At 42.5% G+C, this 19127-nt stretch overlaps 1 protein-coding gene across 1 annotated transcript; it reads left to right on the top strand.

Annotated features, from left to right (window-relative positions):
• Nucleotides 1-113: 113 nt before the first annotated feature.
• tm6sf2b (transmembrane 6 superfamily member 2b) lies at nucleotides 114-17339 on the top strand (the record flags this gene model as incomplete). Its single annotated transcript, XM_080745800.1, has 10 exons — nucleotides 114-193; nucleotides 2307-2410; nucleotides 4826-4923; nucleotides 5672-5775; nucleotides 6883-6965; nucleotides 7519-7643; nucleotides 8214-8315; nucleotides 8719-8811; nucleotides 14676-14795; nucleotides 17094-17339. 10 exons carry the CDS (start codon nucleotides 114-116, stop codon nucleotides 17337-17339), a joined length of 1155 nt encoding a protein of 384 aa, XP_080601926.1.
• Nucleotides 17340-19127: the final 1788 nt, after the last annotated feature.

Here is a 19127-nt window from a genome sequence, read left to right as displayed (position 1 = left end):
GTCCTAAGTTATGTTGTTGTTGATTACCAATTACATGAACATAAAATGATGTATTGTGTTTTCAGTTGTGCTTGGAGTTCAACTGGGAAAGGGCGAAGAAACCTTTTGAAGAGATGGAGACCTTAGTATTCTTATTGTCATTCTCGGCACTTGGTGTACTTTATGCAATGAATACCAATCCAGAACTCCAAGAGTAAGTCAATTTTGTATTTTCTTATTGCTCTTTCAATAACATGGTTTGTCTGTGAAGATAATTCAAATGTCCAAGGCTAAGCCATTAGCTTAATCCAAATCATAAAACAGAAACAGCTCTGCAGGGGATTTTTTTTAATATATATATATATATACAAAACTTAACTGTGTACAGTACATTAAATGTAATGTGTTGGAGCAAGTGATGCTCTTATATTAATAATGGACAGTATATGTTACCACCACTTGAGGACACTATAAGCTCAAACTTTATGTATTAATACAAATTAATTTCCACATGCATGTGACAGTATGTGAATAAATCCCTGGTCATACTGAAACAACTAATGCTCTTAGTTCAAACAGATATGGCATTTACCAATTCCTTCTTTCGCTGTGTGTAAATCTTGTAGCGAGGAAAGGTTTAAATGAATTGTGTCAAAGAGTCCATGGGAACCAAAACTGTTATCTGAAAGCTCAAATTGACCTTTAATTTCTCAATATAATTTACTGTACATTCAATGTAATCCATTTGATCTGATTATAGGAAATTATGTCTTAAACCCTGCAACTCATGATGAGCAGTTTGCAGCAGTAACTAGAGTAGTTAAAAAGTAGGGTGACAATTACAGTAGTATGTTCTACTTCCCCCACCCAGTTCACCCTGCTGACAAACCTCTATATTAACATTGCTGGCACTCTTTTGACTTGACAATCAATAGACAGTGTAGAAGAGTTTGATAAATTGCTCCTGACAATGCCATACATTATGCCTGGTGCTCTTCCGCGCCGCAAACAAACAGCATTGTTTGCATAAATCTTACTTGTGGTGTTGAATTGGAGATTGACTGAGGAGCTTCCCGTTGGCCTCAACATTTGCTTGGATTTTGTGTGCATACATAGTGGATTGTAAATTTCTGCTAAAGTAAATTTGTTTACCAGGGGAGGCCTTGAGAACATTAATCTTTTCCCTTGTAAAGCAGTGGTAGCCTGCTTTTGACTCGTAAACATGGAGGGCACAGTTACAGTATACTAACATGGCTGTAGCTTGCTGCTCTCTCCACACCTTGGCAAATGATGGATTATGTCTTTATCCACTTGAACACTGCTGGAGCAATACAGTATAAGGGGAATGATCTTGATGTCAGGAGTTTTGCAAGAATCCTATTGGTTGAGGTCCCGATAGAAGTATATCTACAATTTCTGGCAATATTGATAACCATCTCCATTGATAACCATGACATAACCATGTCCATGTCCGTGTTCAGGCTAGTTAGCTAACTGACAGTTTTAAAATATTACATAGCCTTGCATCATTTTTTTAAAGCTGATGTTAGGTACAATGATTGTTTAATTTCTCAAGACAGTGCATAGCAATCAGAACCAAAACCAGCTCTGTGATATGGAGATGCACATTAAGCAGGCATGATGGTTCGGACCAACAAGATGTGGAGAATTTGTTCTTGGAATAGCCTATATTTAAGTTCATATTTCACCTCTGTATATATATATTAAAAAAAAGGAACCTCAGATTTCTTGGTTGGGTGAATCCAATTTGAGACCACTGTCTTTCTAGGATCCCCGAGGACCACAAAAATGTACAAAACTAGCAGGCTCACAGCCGTCACTGGAGACCGGAGTCTGTCACTGTCTTTCCCTCACACCTCTGCATTTTCCCCCACTGATGCACACTTGGAGTGCTGGCATAATTATCGCTCTCTCTGTATTCCCATTCATCATTGTTCAGTAATTTACTACCACAGAGGAGACTGCCACAACTTCCCAGGGAGAAACTAATTAGAAAAGAGAATGAGGCAGAAAATCAGAGGGAGATTGGCCCTCTAAAAAGTATATAAAACTAAGTAATGAGGTTGTATTAAAACACTTAAGCCCTACTTAAAATAACCGAAATAGCTTATCTACAGGCTGTTAGCTTGCACATTTGCTATTTGTGAAGATTTGTGAAAATATTTGAAATATTTGGAAAAATGTTGAACATTGAGAAAATGTAGGTTTTGCCAATGACATGCCCAAAACAAGGACTCCAGTGTTGAAAGTGGTGAAAGTGCATTGATAAAGTGATATTACACAATGTTGTTCTCTCTCCTTCCCAGGCCTTATATGATCTTGCAAGTTGGAATTGCTGTGTTGGTTGTGGTATTTCTGTTCTACTTCATCATCACTCGAGGAAACCCACCTAAGGATCTTTTATTCTTTGGTATTGTATACAATTATATGTATTTCCCAATGTGCTTAAAATAGATTTTGTGTTATAGTGGCTATTTTGAAATTCTGCAATGTTCTTGGGCTGATTCCAGTGCCTAATAAAGGGTTCGAGAACTTTCTCTTACTCGCAGTGTTGGAAGGAGAGCATGAATAGTTTTCATTGTGTATTCATCACATAGTAGAAAGAGGCTTACACTGATCAGGCTCAGAGAGAAGCTAAACCCAGACTGGTATTTCTGAGGCATATTTCTGAAATGTGCTCCACCCTCTCAACATAACCACTTAAGTAAACCCCAGATCCGTATTCTGTGGGAAAACCTTAAAATGTGCAGATCAAGAAGCTCACGACACAGTCACAACTCAACATATTGTGAACTCGTAGATTACTGACTATTGTCAGTGAAGATATTTAAAGTTGAGTGAAAACAGAAAGGTTACTAGTATAGAGCCCAGAGGGTTTAGGACCTAAACCTACTTGGTTGAGTCCCTCTTTAGGTGGTCAAGTTTCCTTTTACATCATAGCACCAGTGAGTTTCTGAGACCGTCTACTAGAGTCTACATAATTGGCGCAGTGTTCCCAAGCCATGTGAAACTCCTGACAAATGTACAACACTTCTTTTTTGTAAGAGCTGTGATGTATTGTATAATGTAGGCCTATACTAGAAAGGTGTGCTCCTTGTACTCCAGAGATAATGTGTACTGATTAGCGTGAGTTTCTGACAATATCTGTAAGAGCAGTAACAAAAAACTAAGATCTTGTTAGGCAGAAATGGGTGGGGCCTATATGGGAAGTTGCATAATGATTCCAGGAATCCAGGGAAGAAACATCTTGATCACATGACTCCAGAGAAAATGTGTACTGATTAGCTTGAATTTCTGAATGCTACAAGTGCCATTTGTATAGCATTCTTGTGTACTAGACGCCATCCAGGGCCTTTTCCTACTGTAATGTGAGTGAGCATCCGTCTCTGCTCCGATTACAGCAGTACTGCTGATCCTACTATAGCCACGAACAGTCGCCTCTTGAGGTCATCGCCTTTCAGATTTCCACACTCTCTTCATCTCATACAAAGCATTCTGGGCATTCTAGGCTGTTGTGAAATTACAAGGTAATTGAAAATGAGAGAGGAATGGGTGTGCCCCTCTTTTAAATTAATTGATGTTAGTTTCTAGGATAATGCACTAGACAGTGCATTGGCACACTTAGAATAGAATATTCCAATTTTGATGACATAATAAATGTCAATCATATGCTTTCGTTTGCATTGTAAAAGTTCACACAATTGGAACATATATATTCAAATGAATGCTCTTATAATGGGAAACAAGGATTGACATGTCGTACGTATGGCTACTTGTCAAACTATTACCTCCATTTCTAGCCAAGGGCACTTTTGCAACATGCAGACGTGTGGCCAATGCTAGTGGCTATGCCAATGGACCAAAAATGAGGTTTTACAACTGGTGCCTGAGGCCATGCCAGTGCTGTTATAGAGAACCAGAGGGATGAGGTCAGCGATTTGTCTGGCTTTTCTGTATGATACGGAAGAACCATAATTCCCCTCCTGTCTCCATTGTTAGAGTCCAGATAAACAGGACGGAAAGGGATAGTGACCAGCTTGACACCAGCTATAATGTGACACTAAGGATATCCTGCCATGTTCAGACACAGACCACATATCTTAATTTTACAAGGACTTTGACACTCTTTCCTACATTATTAAACCCATTTCTCATACAGTGTATGTGTATGAGACACAACTTCAGACTACGGAGATGCAGATCGAAGTAAATTGTCTGGCTGTCTGGTTCTCCAGCAGAATATTAGGTTCAATGTGTACCAGTAGAAGCTAAAAGAGATGCTATTAGTTTTTTTATATTATATGAATCTAATAAGACTTCACAGGACAATACAGACATTTAAGTATTACAGTGATGTGGTCTGCCCATTTTACATCAAGTGCCATTTGTAGCATTCTTGTGTAGACATCATCGAAGGCCCTTTCCTGCTGTACTGTTGCCAGCGCAAGTGCTTTTCAAAAGCTCTCAGGGAATTTAATGGTTGTGAACAGTCCATACTAGTATATTACCAGCGTTTAGTCTTGGGTATCAGCAGAACCACCACCATTCTACCTATCATCTATCACATCTTTGCAATTTCCACACTTTTGTGAACTGGAAGCTATGGTACAGGATGTAAACAGAATATGACGTAGGCCTACAGTATTTTACACTTGCAATGTTAAATACACCCAAGGATGCTGAAAGACACATTAATCCACATAAATAGAGGAATTACAATGCCTTTGAAATAGTGGTAAAACAAAGCATTAATTCCACTTTCTTCTGTTTTTTTTTCCTGGTTAAAGTTTTTTCTGTACCACTTATGTTGATCTTTCCTTTGCAGTCTTTGCAGAGTTCTCTTTTACATGTATAATTGATTTGACGAGTGCCTTGGAGTATGATGGCATTATGTCTGGGTTCATGGATTTCTACCGGAAAACGGTGAGTTTCTTACATAAAGCTACACTGAGTTAAAGAGACAATATCTTTACGCAAAACAGACAAGGATGTTTGTTCACAATATCACATTGAAACTCTCATTAGAAATTGCATTTACCTTATCTCGTTTATTTTTGGACACATAATCAAATGTTTTATGGCCATGATTCACCAGGAGCCTGGATGGATTGGTTCCAGGCTTAAAATAATTTATATAAATATTTTGGGAAATCTCTAGGGGAAAAATGTAGGCCTATGGGTTTCTCTATCTGTGGAACCACAAAATGGCCGCTACAGCTATGCACTATAGCATATCGTCGCTGTCAGGCAGAAACCTCGTATCTCCAAGTTTCAAATTTGTAAATTTTCCCGTGAAGTAAAGCCCTGCTTCATCAACAAGGCTGTCTCACAAAAGTAGTGAAAACAGCAGATCTACAAGCACACAACGCCTCGCGGTGTGAGGCGTTGTGTGCTTGTAGATCGGCTGTTTTCACTAGTTCACTAAACGAGGGAGCCAACACACAAACAGAGAAAAGCATCTCTCTGATCTCAGGTCATTTTGACATCTTTAAAAAAAAAAAAAAAAAAAAAAAAATGTTTTTTTTCTTTCTATATAAAAACACAAAAACCGTCATAAACCGTCATTGGCACACAGGGCTATTGGAAAAAAACAGTCAAAACCGTCATCTGGCACAGAACCCCAGGTTTGTCTGTAACCACAGTCTGATGCATGTTCATGTCAATGTTTTAGGGAGAACCCTACCTGGGCACCTCCTATGCCATCATGATGTGTTACTGGGATGGAATAGTCCATTTCATCATGTACCTGATGATGATCAGTAAGATATCAGACAGGTGAGTGCAATGGTTTAGCCAAGCCCAAACATTGAATAATCTGTAGATGCTACCAGACATATTGGCAGAAATCAAATACGGCTGGCTATGTGACATGAGACTAGTCATTCTGTCACTTCATTTCAGAGTTACATTAACCACGTACTAGTTACTCCCTATACTTCATTGACCCGGGGTGCCCCAGAGCTCTATTCTTGGCCCCCCTAATTTGTTCTCTGTCTACATCATAACTCTTTGCAAAAATACAAGCTCACAACACGTCACAACGCGTTGTGTTCCGGCACTTTGTGAGCTTGTATATCTGCTATGTTCACCTATTATGACATTCCCAAGTATAGGGCCACTGTAGGGTACAAGTGGTTAATTGTGTGAGCACACTGCATCAACATTCATAATCTGAGATACTATATAGATGGCGATGTGATTTGAAGCACAAGTAAAACAAAGTAAAACAGGAGACTTCACAAATTGCACGCCTACGTACCAGTGCACTGGGTTGCTTTTCTCAGGTGTTACTTCAAGCAAGCTATAATCCTTTCAAATAATACATACCGGTAAATATCCAGCTACACAGCCCTCCGACCGGTTCCATTGCTTTCACATTGTTTATGTTCTTTGATTATATGGTATATACAGACTATGCAGTGAAGTGAACAAAGAGTTTCCATGATCCCAGACGATCCATACCACCCAGCTGGTGAGAAGGAAAAGGGAAAATAAAGAGATCTTTCTCTAGCTGCTGTAGCAAAAACTGACATCAGGGAGTTGAGTTCAGAGAGAGAAATGCCTCAGGGCTGATACTGTGATGGAAATTAGATCTTGTTTAAATCACCCTCAACCCTTTCCCAGAGGAGAACAAACAGTAGGCCTCATCTTGCAGGAAGTCATCCTTTGATCCCATATTATAGATTGTATGCACATTAAGTCCTTGAGCCCCACGTTTGTGCCGTATGTTGTCAGCATGGGCTGGAGATATAACCTGCAAATGATTATTATTGCTGATATTGCAGATTAAAAGCATTTATTGCGATATTGTGTTGTATCTAAACAATGGTACTATCATCCATGTGCTAGTCATCATGTACGTCCATCTTTTTTACTTCATAGAAAGTCCTATCGTACCATTGGCTTGTTCTGGGCTGGCTCTCTGAGCGCCAACATGAGTGTGTTTATTGCTGGGATCGTCGCAGGTGAGCCTCATCTTCTATTTCCCACCTAACAGTCCCAGAGTGAAAGCTCTAATCAACCTAACATCTGCAGGGCCTTGTAGCATCATTGTCGGCTTGCCAACACAACACAGACATATACTGTAGTCCTGCTTGGCATCGCAACCTAGAACAGCGAGTGTCATAATAAGATCAAACATGCCCATCGGCAAAGAGTTTGTTATTTTAGACACATGCATTTGCTCCATCAGAGACTTCAACAGGAAGAAAATTAATTTACGAGAACTTCTGAGAAGTGTGTGTGTGTGTGTGTGTGTGTGTGTGTGTGTGTGTGTGTGTGTGTGTGTGTTTGTGTGTGTGTGTGTGTGTGTGCGCGTGCGTGTGTGTTTGTGTGTACAAGAGTGGGAGGAAATAAGTGTATGTTATCGTGAACTCCTTGCTTTTAACTGAGGTTGCAATCAATTCACCATGTAAAGTTTTAAAATAGATTAGACTGCTCCACGTTGCAAACCTACTATTGTTGGAGAACCAAGTTGGTAGACTTAACAATGGTTACCATCGCCCTTCTTTCTGGCAGGGAAATACGGGTCAGAAATCCGTCCAGCCTTCTGGATCAACTTTCTCTTCCTTTTCATGCCTATTGTGGGCGCCGTCGTGATCTTTTCAAGGTCTGCGGAAAAACAGCTTACTGGTGGATACAATGTAAGTAAAGGATAACATCAGTGGAAAGTAATGAGATGTAAAAATAAATTGCTATAGAGAAGCTATAGCTGACACGCACACGCACACGCACACACACACACACACACACACACACACACACACACACACACACACACACACACACACACACACACACACTCCTTTTCATTCAATATAATTGGATTTGGTCCTCACTAATAATGATAATATGGCACCCTTTTTGTCTACCCAGTCTGTGTCTCAGAGGAGGTCTGTGGACAGTTCAGAAACCCATCTACCAGTGACATCATTGGGGAATCCAAGCTAATAGAAACTGCAGACTTTTTAATCCTGGAAAGTTAGCATGCTGGAAGCCATTGTTCTCACCTTAATACAAATAAAAATACCAAGAAATGAAATATTGAAAAATCAAAATAAAGATACGTTCCTAACGACGATGTCACTGGTAGGTGGGTGTCTGAAGTGTCCACATTCCTCCTATGAGACACAAAGACACAAGTTTATCAGGGGCATTAGTGAGGACACAATCTTGGCCTTGGAGTTTGACCTTATGTTGGTGTCTCCCTACAGGCCCAGCAAGCACAGTGCATGAAACTCATCTGGCGGCCCATGGATCTAGTACTGGTAGTGCTATTGGTCGGTGCCATGGCTTTCACCATTCTCAGGGGCTTGGTGAGTGAGACAGACAGAATCGATACGTGTCAGTAAAATGAGCCCGGACCATGATGACAGACTCATCTGTATGTGTGATGATACACACTGGGTGTATAGGTCATTTAGGCTGTATTAGTATTTGGTTTATCCATGGCGTCGTTTAAAGATCGACATTGTATGGTCAATTAATTGAGACACACAGGAGCATTAAACCTATGTGTTTATTTACTATTTACTACTATTAATGTACTACTGTCATTATTATTATTACCCTTATTATTATTATTTAAGAGTATTTAAAGGATTGTGAAATGATTTGCAGATTATTCAAAGTATTTTTTTGTAATCACAATGATTTGTTGGGCATTATAATCATGTTATCTTAATTCATTTATCCAAAACCTCTGGTATGTGCATGCAGGTGGCTCTTGACTCCCCTCTAGAGGCCTGTGTCATGTACTTGAAGCAATATGAACCCTACCTGCAGGATCCTACAGGCTTCCCCAGAGTCATGGTGGGTTTTCCTTCTCTCTCTATCTGTAAATCTCTCTTTTTACTGTATCATGCTTTCAACATTTTAACGGCGACACTCTTATCAAGAGTGACTTTTTGATTGATTGATTGAATACTTTATCAGTGAGAAATGTAGACAGCATGTGGTACAGTAATACATTACAGCTGAATGGACAACACAAAAAAAGTCCTGAGGATCTGTTTCCTTTGTGGTTCTAAGTATTCAATTGATCAACATAGCATACAAAATTAACACAATAATACGTCATCAACAAATACAAACACTATATTCAGTGAATCAGTGTTTACACATCCTTGATGGGTGGTGTCAGGCAGTCAGGGCATTCCGTATTTTGGAGGCAGAGCAGTTGAATGTGAACTTTCCCATCTTTGTTCTAAATTTGGGGTGGTACCAGGTCATTGTGTGTGATTGGAATAAGCACTTGTCAGTAAATTAGAAGGTATAGTCACATACTGTAAGTAGAGTGCACTGCAGAGAGAACAATGTTAAGCCTTAAAGAAACTAGGATACCACATAAACAATTGAACCTAGCATCTCTCACATTCTTAACATTTGTGGTCAAGAAAAAGCGAATCTAAGAAACAAACAAAAAAGCGTCAAAGATATAAATCTATTGAACAAAGCTGACAAGAAGGGATACAAGGAGAGAAAAGTGCTAGAGCATGGGTGCCCACACTTTTTTGACATGAGATCTACTTTTAAAATGACTAGCTCAACATGATCTACTTTGGGGGCTTTGGAATAGCAGCACTGGCGTTACATTTTAGACAAACACACTTACTGGAAGGGGGAAATGAATGGGAGATACTGGGGGAAATGTCTTCATCCCATTCTGTATGGAAGTGGTAGGTTTTGGGGTTCATTGTAATGCTACTGACTCTTGAACAAAGTATTGCATTGGAGGTTTGCCTACTTTAGAAGTCATGAAGGGAGCTGACAGGGAGAGACAGCCGCTGATACGAACGACCTACGGCCTGGTCGCGACCTAGGCCACGACCTGGAGGTCGTAGGTCCCGGTTCTGGAGGTCGTAGTTCGCGGTACATACTTGTTAGGTCGCGGCCGGTCTAGTTTCGCGACCCCCGGCCGTGGTTGCGCCACCTCGGTCGTCCCCGGGCCGTCTTTTTGCAGAATATTCTAGAGCAGCAGCGCTATTCAACCTTTTGAAGCTTGTGATTGGCTGAACCGGAGGTAGGAAGCGCTCCATTGTAGTCACTTGGACCGCGCGAGGTGCACCAAAACCTATCCTTAACCCTAACCCTAACTCTAACTCTAACCCTAACCTTAACCCTAACCCCAACTCTAACCCTAACCCTAACCCTAACCCTAACCTGCCGACACTGAGTAGCTAACCTGCCGACGCTGTTGAAAACGAGCGCTCCTTCCCTTAGCAAGCGTAGAGTTTCTAAACTCGCGTCCCTTCCCTTAGCAAGCGTAGAGTTTCGATCGCGGCGCTCCTTCCCTTAGCAAGCGTAGAGTTTCTAAACTCGCGTCCCTTCCCTTAGCAAGCGTAGAGTTTCGATCGCGGACTTCCCAGGTCGCTGAATTACGACCGAGATCGCGCAAAACCTCCAGAACCGGGACCTACGACCTCCAAGTCGTGGCCTAAGTCGCGACCAGGCCGTAGGTCGTTTGTATCAGCGGCTCTTGCTGGCATCCTAGGCCTGTGGTTCAGGAGAATTCTAATGAGCGGCGTTGAACCCAGTGTCCGAGAGCCAATCATCATAATGCCCTTCAGCCTTGTTGTGGGAGTGTTCCAGTGCTGCCAGTGAGCCGTCACTTCACATCATGTGGTTAATCGTCATCAATGATGAAAAAGGTTGGTCAGTGCAAGAACGGTGTAACCACGTGCAATCCTGTGCAACACAGACCTCCTCATTTCACATTTCAAGCACACAGGCTCACTTGCACGCACACACACACGCACAGTGCACACACACACACGCACGGCATGCGCGCGCACACACACACACGCTACGCACCTAGATCTGGAACATACCGCACATACAAATACTCTCACAAGAAAATGCTAAACAAACATAGGTAAACATGACAACAATCGAATGTATTCTGAAACACTTATAGTCAAGACTCACTTAAGTCACTGTCACATGCACGCACGTCTCACGGCACGCACACACGCACGCGCGCACGCACGCACGCGCGCACGCACGCACGCACACACCACCCAGTCCCAGTGAGTTGCTGACGTGAGGCTTTGAGGAAGGATTAGCTTATCAACTTCTCAGCATGTTGTGCGTCTGTCTGATCGATGACTTGACTTACCATTGTGCCTGGACAGCAGTCACGACTAGGGATGACTAGGGATGACTATAGGGATGGGACGATATGAACATTTCATATCAACATTTGTCAAAAAATAGCCGATCTACAAGCTCAGAACGTGTCGCGTTAAGACGTTTGATAGAGAGTGAAAAAAGGACTGTATCAAGTACGTATATTATAAGTACCTTTTACCAATTATAGAAGGTTTAAGTGGTAGGCCTACCGGATATGCAGCTCGGCAAAAGGTGAATCTCCACGATACAATTATCGTGAGTGTTTTTTATCACGATAAACGATAATATCGCTTATCGTCCCGTCCCTAGTCCCGACACAGTCTTTTGATTACCAATTGACACGGTTACATGCTCCCAACAAAGCACACATTGACCAGCAAGCAACACACAGGGTCGGCAGCAGAAGGAAAATAAAACAGCAGTGAGAAATGACACTGTCCGTAATCACAAAAACAGTCTACTTCCATGCTTAAACAAATCAGTGAGAGACAAGGATCCACTGGCCTCTTACGCTTTACTCATCGCTGCTGTCTGCAATGATGAGAAATGGCTCTGTAATCAGCTGTGTGAGGGGACAGAGCGGGGCAAGCACCACTTCCAGTCCATCTCTGAGTGGTTCCACTATTAGCCTGGCTATTTAAAACATGTAACGGACTGGGCTATTAACCACCCTCAACATAGGCATCCTATGCATGCGTACGCGAGAGACAGACAGAGATAGCGAGGGCGAAAGGGGGGATGAAGAATAACAGATAGTCTGTGGGTGTGAGACAGACATGGAGACCTCATCCTCTAGCACAGGGGTGCCCAAAAGGTAGATCGTGATCTACTGTGTGCAGGTAGACCACATGGCATGCCTCTAAAAATATATTATTAAAATATAAAAATAATATGTCAATATGACATCAAGAAGGGCCTGTCTCCAGCAAGAGCCGCTGATACAAACGACCTACGGCCTGGTCGCGACTTAGGCCACGACTTGGAGGTCGTAGGTCCCGGTTCTGGAGGTTTTGCGCGATCTCGGTCGTAATTCAGCGACCTGGGAAGTCCGCGATCGAAACTCTACGCTTGCTAAGGGAAGGGACGCGAGTTTAGAAACTCTACGCTTGCTAAGGGAAGGAGCGCCGCGATCGAAACTCTACGCTTGCTAAGGGAAGGGACGCGAGTTTAGAAACTCTACGCTTGCTAAGGGAAGGAGCGCTCGTTTTCAACAGCGTCGGCAGGTTAGCTACTCAGTGTCGGCAGGTTAGGGTTAGGGTTAGGGTTAGGGTTAGAGTTGGGGTTAGGGTTAAGGTTAGGGTTAGAGTTAGAGTTAGGGTTAGGGTTAAGGATAGGTTTTGGTGCACCTCGCGCGGTCCAAGTGACTACAATGGAGCGCTTCCTACCTCCGGTTCAGCCAATCACAAGCTTCAAAAGGTTGAATAGCGCTGCTGCTCTAGAATATTCTGCAAAAAGACGGCCCGGGGACGACCGAGGTGGCGCAACCACGGCCGGGGGTCGCGAAACTAGACCGGCCGCGACCTAACAAGTATGTACCGCGAACTACGACCTCCAGAACCGGGACCTACGACCTCCAGGTCGTGGCCTAGGTCGCGACCAGGCCGTAGGTCGTTCGTATCAGCGGCTGTCTCTCGAAAAGACATCATTTGAAGCTATTAAATGGTAGCAAGCTGGCTTTCATGCACCAAATATTTTAAGTCGAAGTCCAAGGCAGTAATAATGACCCTTTTGCATAACTTGCAGTTCGTGCAGAGTGTGCAAACGTTTGTAGAGAATCTTTTGAATGTGGGGATGTCAGTAATATGGGAATCGGAGATAGATAAAGAGACGGGTTCCATTGAGAGGTTAAGTGCTGGATGAGAATGTGCTGTATTAACTATTCTTTTGGAGTAATGATTAGCGGCTTTGAAGCAAATCAGGGTAGAGGATGTCTATGCACTTTTTTTTAGACACTTTGTACATTCTTTCTTTTATTCACTTAAAGCACCTAAAACAAACTCTAAAGCACGGGTTCAATAATAATGTATTTGCACAGCATGTATTCCTTGTTCCACAACTGGGGCAAATAATCCTTGTGTCCCACTGGCACTAAACACTGCTGTGCCTCTCCGTGCATGGCCGCGTTCCTGCGCGTCTCTGTCAATCTATGAATCACTCTGAACCGTCCCCAGGTAAAACTCATCAGCATCACTTCTCCTGATAGTCAAACTCATGGCATCACACAGGCTGCTCACCCAGCCTGCTTTTTAAATGCCAAGGCAATCAACTGGAGGGGGATTTTAATCAACTGGATGGGAGTTTTAATAACACAGCTGTGAAATAGGCCCTAAATCTAGTTACATAGAAATTAGAATGTAACAATCTCTCTCCCTCTTTCAGTGCCGATTTGTGTGGTCATCGGGCATGTCCAGACAGTCCAGTCCATATATGGGTGGATCATAGCGCTGATTTGCGCTGTTGACCGTTCCATTGACATTTCCATTGTCCAATACTTAGATGGTGAACCGTAAAGGCGACAGCACAGTTCCTTGGCGTGCACCGTTGTAGCATACAGCACATCTGACAGGCTGGCCTGCAGTCCTGACGTACTGTGTTTGACCTGCTGGTCTGGTAGTACTAGTCTGTAATCCAGGCCAGCAGGTTGGTTGATGTTGCAGGTTCTGGAAAAGTCAAAGAACATGACTCTCCCAGTGCTGCATTGTCTCTACATTGTGTGTAGCATTTGTGGTGTGGAGCAGGTAGATGATGGCAGATGTTGATCCGTGTTGTAGTCAAGTCCACCTAAAGCGAGTCCAAGTGAAGACCAAGTCCGAGGGGGGGCGAGTCCGAGTCAAGACCGAGACCACCGGGGGTCGGGACCAAGTCAAGACCAAGACCAGATCAAAAATAAAAATAAATAGTAAATCCTCATTTGATAGGTACTGAGGTGTGGTCAGTGGGTATTATCCCCTTTCATTGCATTTGTAAGTTACATGTATTGCTCTAGTGCACTTTGAGAGCAAAATGAAGAAGATAGATCTGTATATATGTATAACGTTATGGGATTCTCAGGACATGACTTAACGGATATGATTTAACACACTTTTTGACTCATTTTCCAGGCTATGGGTTTTCTTACTAAACCATTTACACCCATCATCGTGTAATGAAAAGCACCAGACAGCTCTCTTATAGCCTAATGGTAATGTGAATGGGCTCCTGATAATATGGATATAATACAATTATTTCATTGCATTGTCTTGACTCTTGACTCAAGTGGACTCGTGGGGGAGGAGTCCCGAGTCCCTTAGTCCGAGATCGAGTCAAGACCGAGTAAAATCATGGACGAGACCAAGACGAGACCAAGTTAATGAGTCATTGACTCGAGTACTACAACACTTTACTGTTAGTAGAAGTAACAAGACATTTCCTATATCTGAAAAGTGAAAACTAGCCTTAGTAAAAGTACAGGAGATACGGTGGCTGACTGATGTTAGAGCATGTGTGTAATATGAGAATATTAATACAAAATATCTTCTCTCATGATGTCAATCCTGTTCTGTTAGATGCTGCACCTTTTCTTCTATGGTCTTCCCTTGTTGGGTGCATTTGTTTATGGTCTCCTGAAGCCTCAATGCACATGGATGTCAGACTGGACCCTTTTCTTCGCTGGAGCCGTGACCCAGGTAAGAACCTTAGGAAAAACACATAATATATGAAAAAAAATATCAGGACACAATATTCTAGGTTAATAAAGTAAATGATAGTACACACCCATAAGGGGCCATTTGGAACCCCCTCAATGAACCATAAGGGTACCTGGACCACACTTTAGGGCCTTTTCCACCGGCAAAGAACCGGTTCTGGTTCTCAACACCCTGACTCTGACCAGAATGGAGCAGCAAAGCCTTAATTAGTATAATTGGTAAGACCGGTGAAGGAAGTATATGGCTGCTGTGTATATTAGTATATTAGTATATCAGAGTGGCAACCATAACTGCAGTGTCATGCGGAACCTGTGTTCGGCTGTGTGCCGACACCGCAGCTACACGGCAGCGCTCTGGAAAATGCGTAGGGGATTCTGGGAGGTTAGAGTGAGGATAAATATAGAGCCAGGTGGACGGCTCGGGGCCGGAGCTGAGGGCCAGCTAGGTGGAGTGAGAGCATGTAGGTGGAGAGGGGGGTGGAGTCATGGTGTGTTTCTCTCTCCTGAACTTCAGTTGTTCCAACTCCATGTATTAAATGAATGATACATTAACAACTGCACAGACATAAAAAGGTAGACGCCTCTTCCGGCTCTCTGGTATACCCGTCTAGCATTGATAGGCATTTTTGATTGACAGGCTTGGAATTCTTCAGTGTGGGTAACAGACACGGAAGGTTGGTAGGCAAATCAGAGGCAGGTGGGGGCGGGTCTTTTCGTACGCAGCTCTTAAAAACAGCTGCGTCGCGCAACACTAGGAACTGGCTCTGTTGAATTGAATTGTAGTCCTTGGACAAGTCCCGGAAAAGACACGCTGTGATTGGCCAGTAGTTTTTTTTTGAGTGGCAGTCTGCCCTCGACACTTCTGCTTTTCTGCCTATCAAGTTGGACGGGTCACTCCAATCAACTGCAGCGGTGGACGAGGTATCTAGCTTTTTATATCTGTGAACAACTGTCCTTGTCAACTCTCCTTTTCCTAATCCAGTTCCAGGAGTATACTCTGAAAAGCCAATGACCATCATACTTTTCCCGGCTTGCTGTATTTGCTTATAATAATAAACAGACAGGTGGCCTTTCCTCTCTGAAGCATTGATCTGGTTCAAGAAATGGAGAGAACAGGAAGCCCCATGCCATGATCAAAGCAGGCAGCAGTGTTCAGCTGTCTCTCCCCTGTTTAACAGAAGGCCATGGCAGCATTATGCCTGGTTAATCAAAAGACTCCGGTGAACAGCTATCTGCTCTGTGTGCCCACCAGTATCTCCTCTGTATGAGGTACTGTATATACCACTAACGTTAGACTATGGTCGCCAGTTGCCAGGGGTGTCGCACCAAATTCTGGGCCCTGGGTACAAGGATTCACTCACATTTCGTGCTTTAACTATTGAAACATAGCAGATATACAAGCTCACAGCGTGCTTGTAGATCTGCTATTTTTGAAAAATCGTGAACATTTGTGCAAGTCTTTGAATATTTCAAATCCTTCTAAGGTTTTTTGAAAAACCTATGTTTCTATATCAGTGGTGCTCAAACTTTTTCACGTGAAGGACCCCCAAAATGTTATGTATTTGGCCACGGAACCCCCCCCCATCTCAAAATATTTCGTTCCAGGAACCCCCAGGAGCAAAGTTTTGCGCACATTTTTCACGACTTTTCAAAAATAGCAGATCTATAAGCTCGCAGCGCGGCACTCGGTGCCGCGCTGTGAGCTTGTATATCCGTTTTTTCTCAATAGCTAAAGTATAAAATAATTAAGGCTCCCTCCACCTTGGGCCCTATTCTCAATCACACTCCCCCCCCCCCCCCCTGTGACGCCCCTGAACGTTATACTATAATGGCTGCAGAAGCAGGGCTCAAACTTCAAAGTAAGTTTTCTTCTGGGGGAGGTTATGAAAAGTAAAGCCATCAAATGAGCTGACATTTGTGCGAATACAGCGCGAGAACAAACAGCAGACAGCGTGTTAGTGATGCCAGTTACAATATAGCATTAGCTATTACAGCTCTCTGGATTTAAAAGTCTGCTCTCGCCCTGAAAAGCAATGTTTTTTTTATTCTGGGTTTTTACTAGATTCTCCAACAAGTCAAATATACTGTAGATGTCCTTTTCATGCTTTTTATTACCCACCGGAGAAATGTGACACATCAAAAATTGTATCTCACATTTTTCAGTATTTCTCTCTGTGAAAAATAGAAAACAAAACACCCCTCGTTGATGAGTTCTGCTCTGCTGTTATGAACCAGCCTCTCCTCTCTCTCTCTCTCTCTCTCTCTCTCTCACCCACAGTGCCAGTGGGCCCATATTGGAGGATCACTCCATGCTAATACCACAGCTCCGTTCCGTATTCCAGATGAAGTATTTTGGTGTGTGCTGGCAGCTAACCTTATCTATGCAGCTATCCCCAGCTTGTTAGCTTGGCGGGTTCAAAATGACCCCTACTTCTTCCTGACGGTGTCTTACTTCCCTGGGCAGTCAGGTCTTCCAAACAGCGAGGAGAAAGACACCTTAATTACAAATAAGAAGAAACAATAATTATTGCATGCATGAACGCTTTATTTCAAATGCCTTGTTTGAGATGTTAAATATACAGTCATTATGCTCAACAGCTATGTTTTTTGTTGTCATTTAAATGTTGGTCTCCAACTATTTACTGAATGTGTCATGCACAAATTGTCATTTGCAAATGAGTAAATATCTTGTATTGTGGGCTTGTACACCAGAATTTCTCCTTTTCCTGGGCTCTTATTTGTAAGAGTTGTCCACATTATTTGCCCTTTCTCTTAGAACAGGGGTTCTCAAACTTTTCAGGCCGTGGCCCCCAAAATAATTTGAACTGAGGACCCCCACCCTGATAAGCACTTGGAATTGTTGGTGTTACATTTAATGTGTGTAGGTTCCACAGATAAATATTGTGAAAAAAGCAGATCGTTGCAAGGCGTTGTGAGCATGTAGATCAGCTATTTTCACAATGTTCGCCTCTTGCTTAGTTAATATTTGACAGTTTGGCCAGTTTGGTATTAAAACAGTCTTGAAAGTCCTTAAATGTACTTTATAAATGTGCAGATACCCTGTATACACTTATATTGTGTCTGTTGGTTTGTTTACCATTGAGTCAGAAAAGAAATTACATCAAGCTAATCATCTGGGGACCCCGCAAAATAATTTGGGGACCCCAAGTTTGAGAACCACTGTCTTAGAGAGATGCGAAACACAGAGAGAACAAAATCCATCATCCTATCTTTTCACTATAAAGCAGGGTATGGAATAACCCCAAACTAGAAATACTGTATCACATGTGTATGCCTCTGCCAACCAATTGCCATTTACATCTGTGTCTGCCCATGCAGAAGCATACCGTATATTACCTGAAGACCTTTCTGAGGTATCGCATTCACAAGAATAGGAAAGACATGAGTTCACAGTGACCTTGACCTTTGATCCCTTCATCCTTGAGCAGGGGCGCTGGAACTCCCAAATCCCAAGGGGAGCTGAGCCTGGAGGAGTGCATGCGTGTTGGCCGCACGCCGAAAATTCACGTTTTTTTCCGGTTTTGGGTTATTTTTATTACGGTTTCGGGTGCTTATTCCCCGCATAACGGTGTAACAAGGAGCTATATAGTTACTAGTTATTTTAGCACACAGTGCAACACACAGCACGCATGCACACACACAGTCACTCACGCACACACTACAAAATCGGGTATTATTTTTGTAACAGTTTTCTACTGTTTTTTTATTCCCCATATACAACGGTGTTAGTTTGCAACAATGAGCCTATAGACAGTTTCTAGTTCTCAAATAAATAGACTTTGGTGTGCCATCAAAGCGGGATTTAAATTTGACTTCCCTTCTGACCGGAAGTGGCAAGGTGACCATGTGATTAGGTCACCATGTGATAATCAAATACCTTTTTTCAACATATTTTATTCCCCAAAGTCAAATACATTATTGTTTTAATATAGCTCTGTGTGTATGTATAGGCTTATTTAAAAAAAGAAACCCCACTTCCAGCGCCCCTGTCCTTGAGTCCAAGTGGACATTTGAGCCAAATGTCATGGAATTCTCTGAAGGCGTTCCTGGGTTACCTATCTTGCTCTCACCGTTGCTGCTTGAGGGTTGAGGGTTCATTGCAGATAAAAAACAACTGCTCCTGATTGCCATTCTCCTCCAATTTCTCTTTGTCTGTCACGGTACCATTTTGTTTCCCCACAACAAAGTCAAAATGGATAGTGTCTTTTTTTTTCTCGTTTTAATAACTAATTGGACAGAATGGACACAAAGGCAAAATACAAAGACAGGCTTGATGTTGTTTTAGAACAGT

The sequence above is a fragment of the Nannobrachium achirus genome, assembly GCF_963921795.1.
Source record: "Nannobrachium achirus genome assembly, chromosome: 1".
Taxonomy (NCBI): Eukaryota; Metazoa; Chordata; class Actinopteri; order Myctophiformes; family Myctophidae; genus Nannobrachium; species Nannobrachium achirus.
Note: the sequence above shows the minus strand (reverse complement) of the source record. Positions and strands in the feature narration are given on the sequence as shown.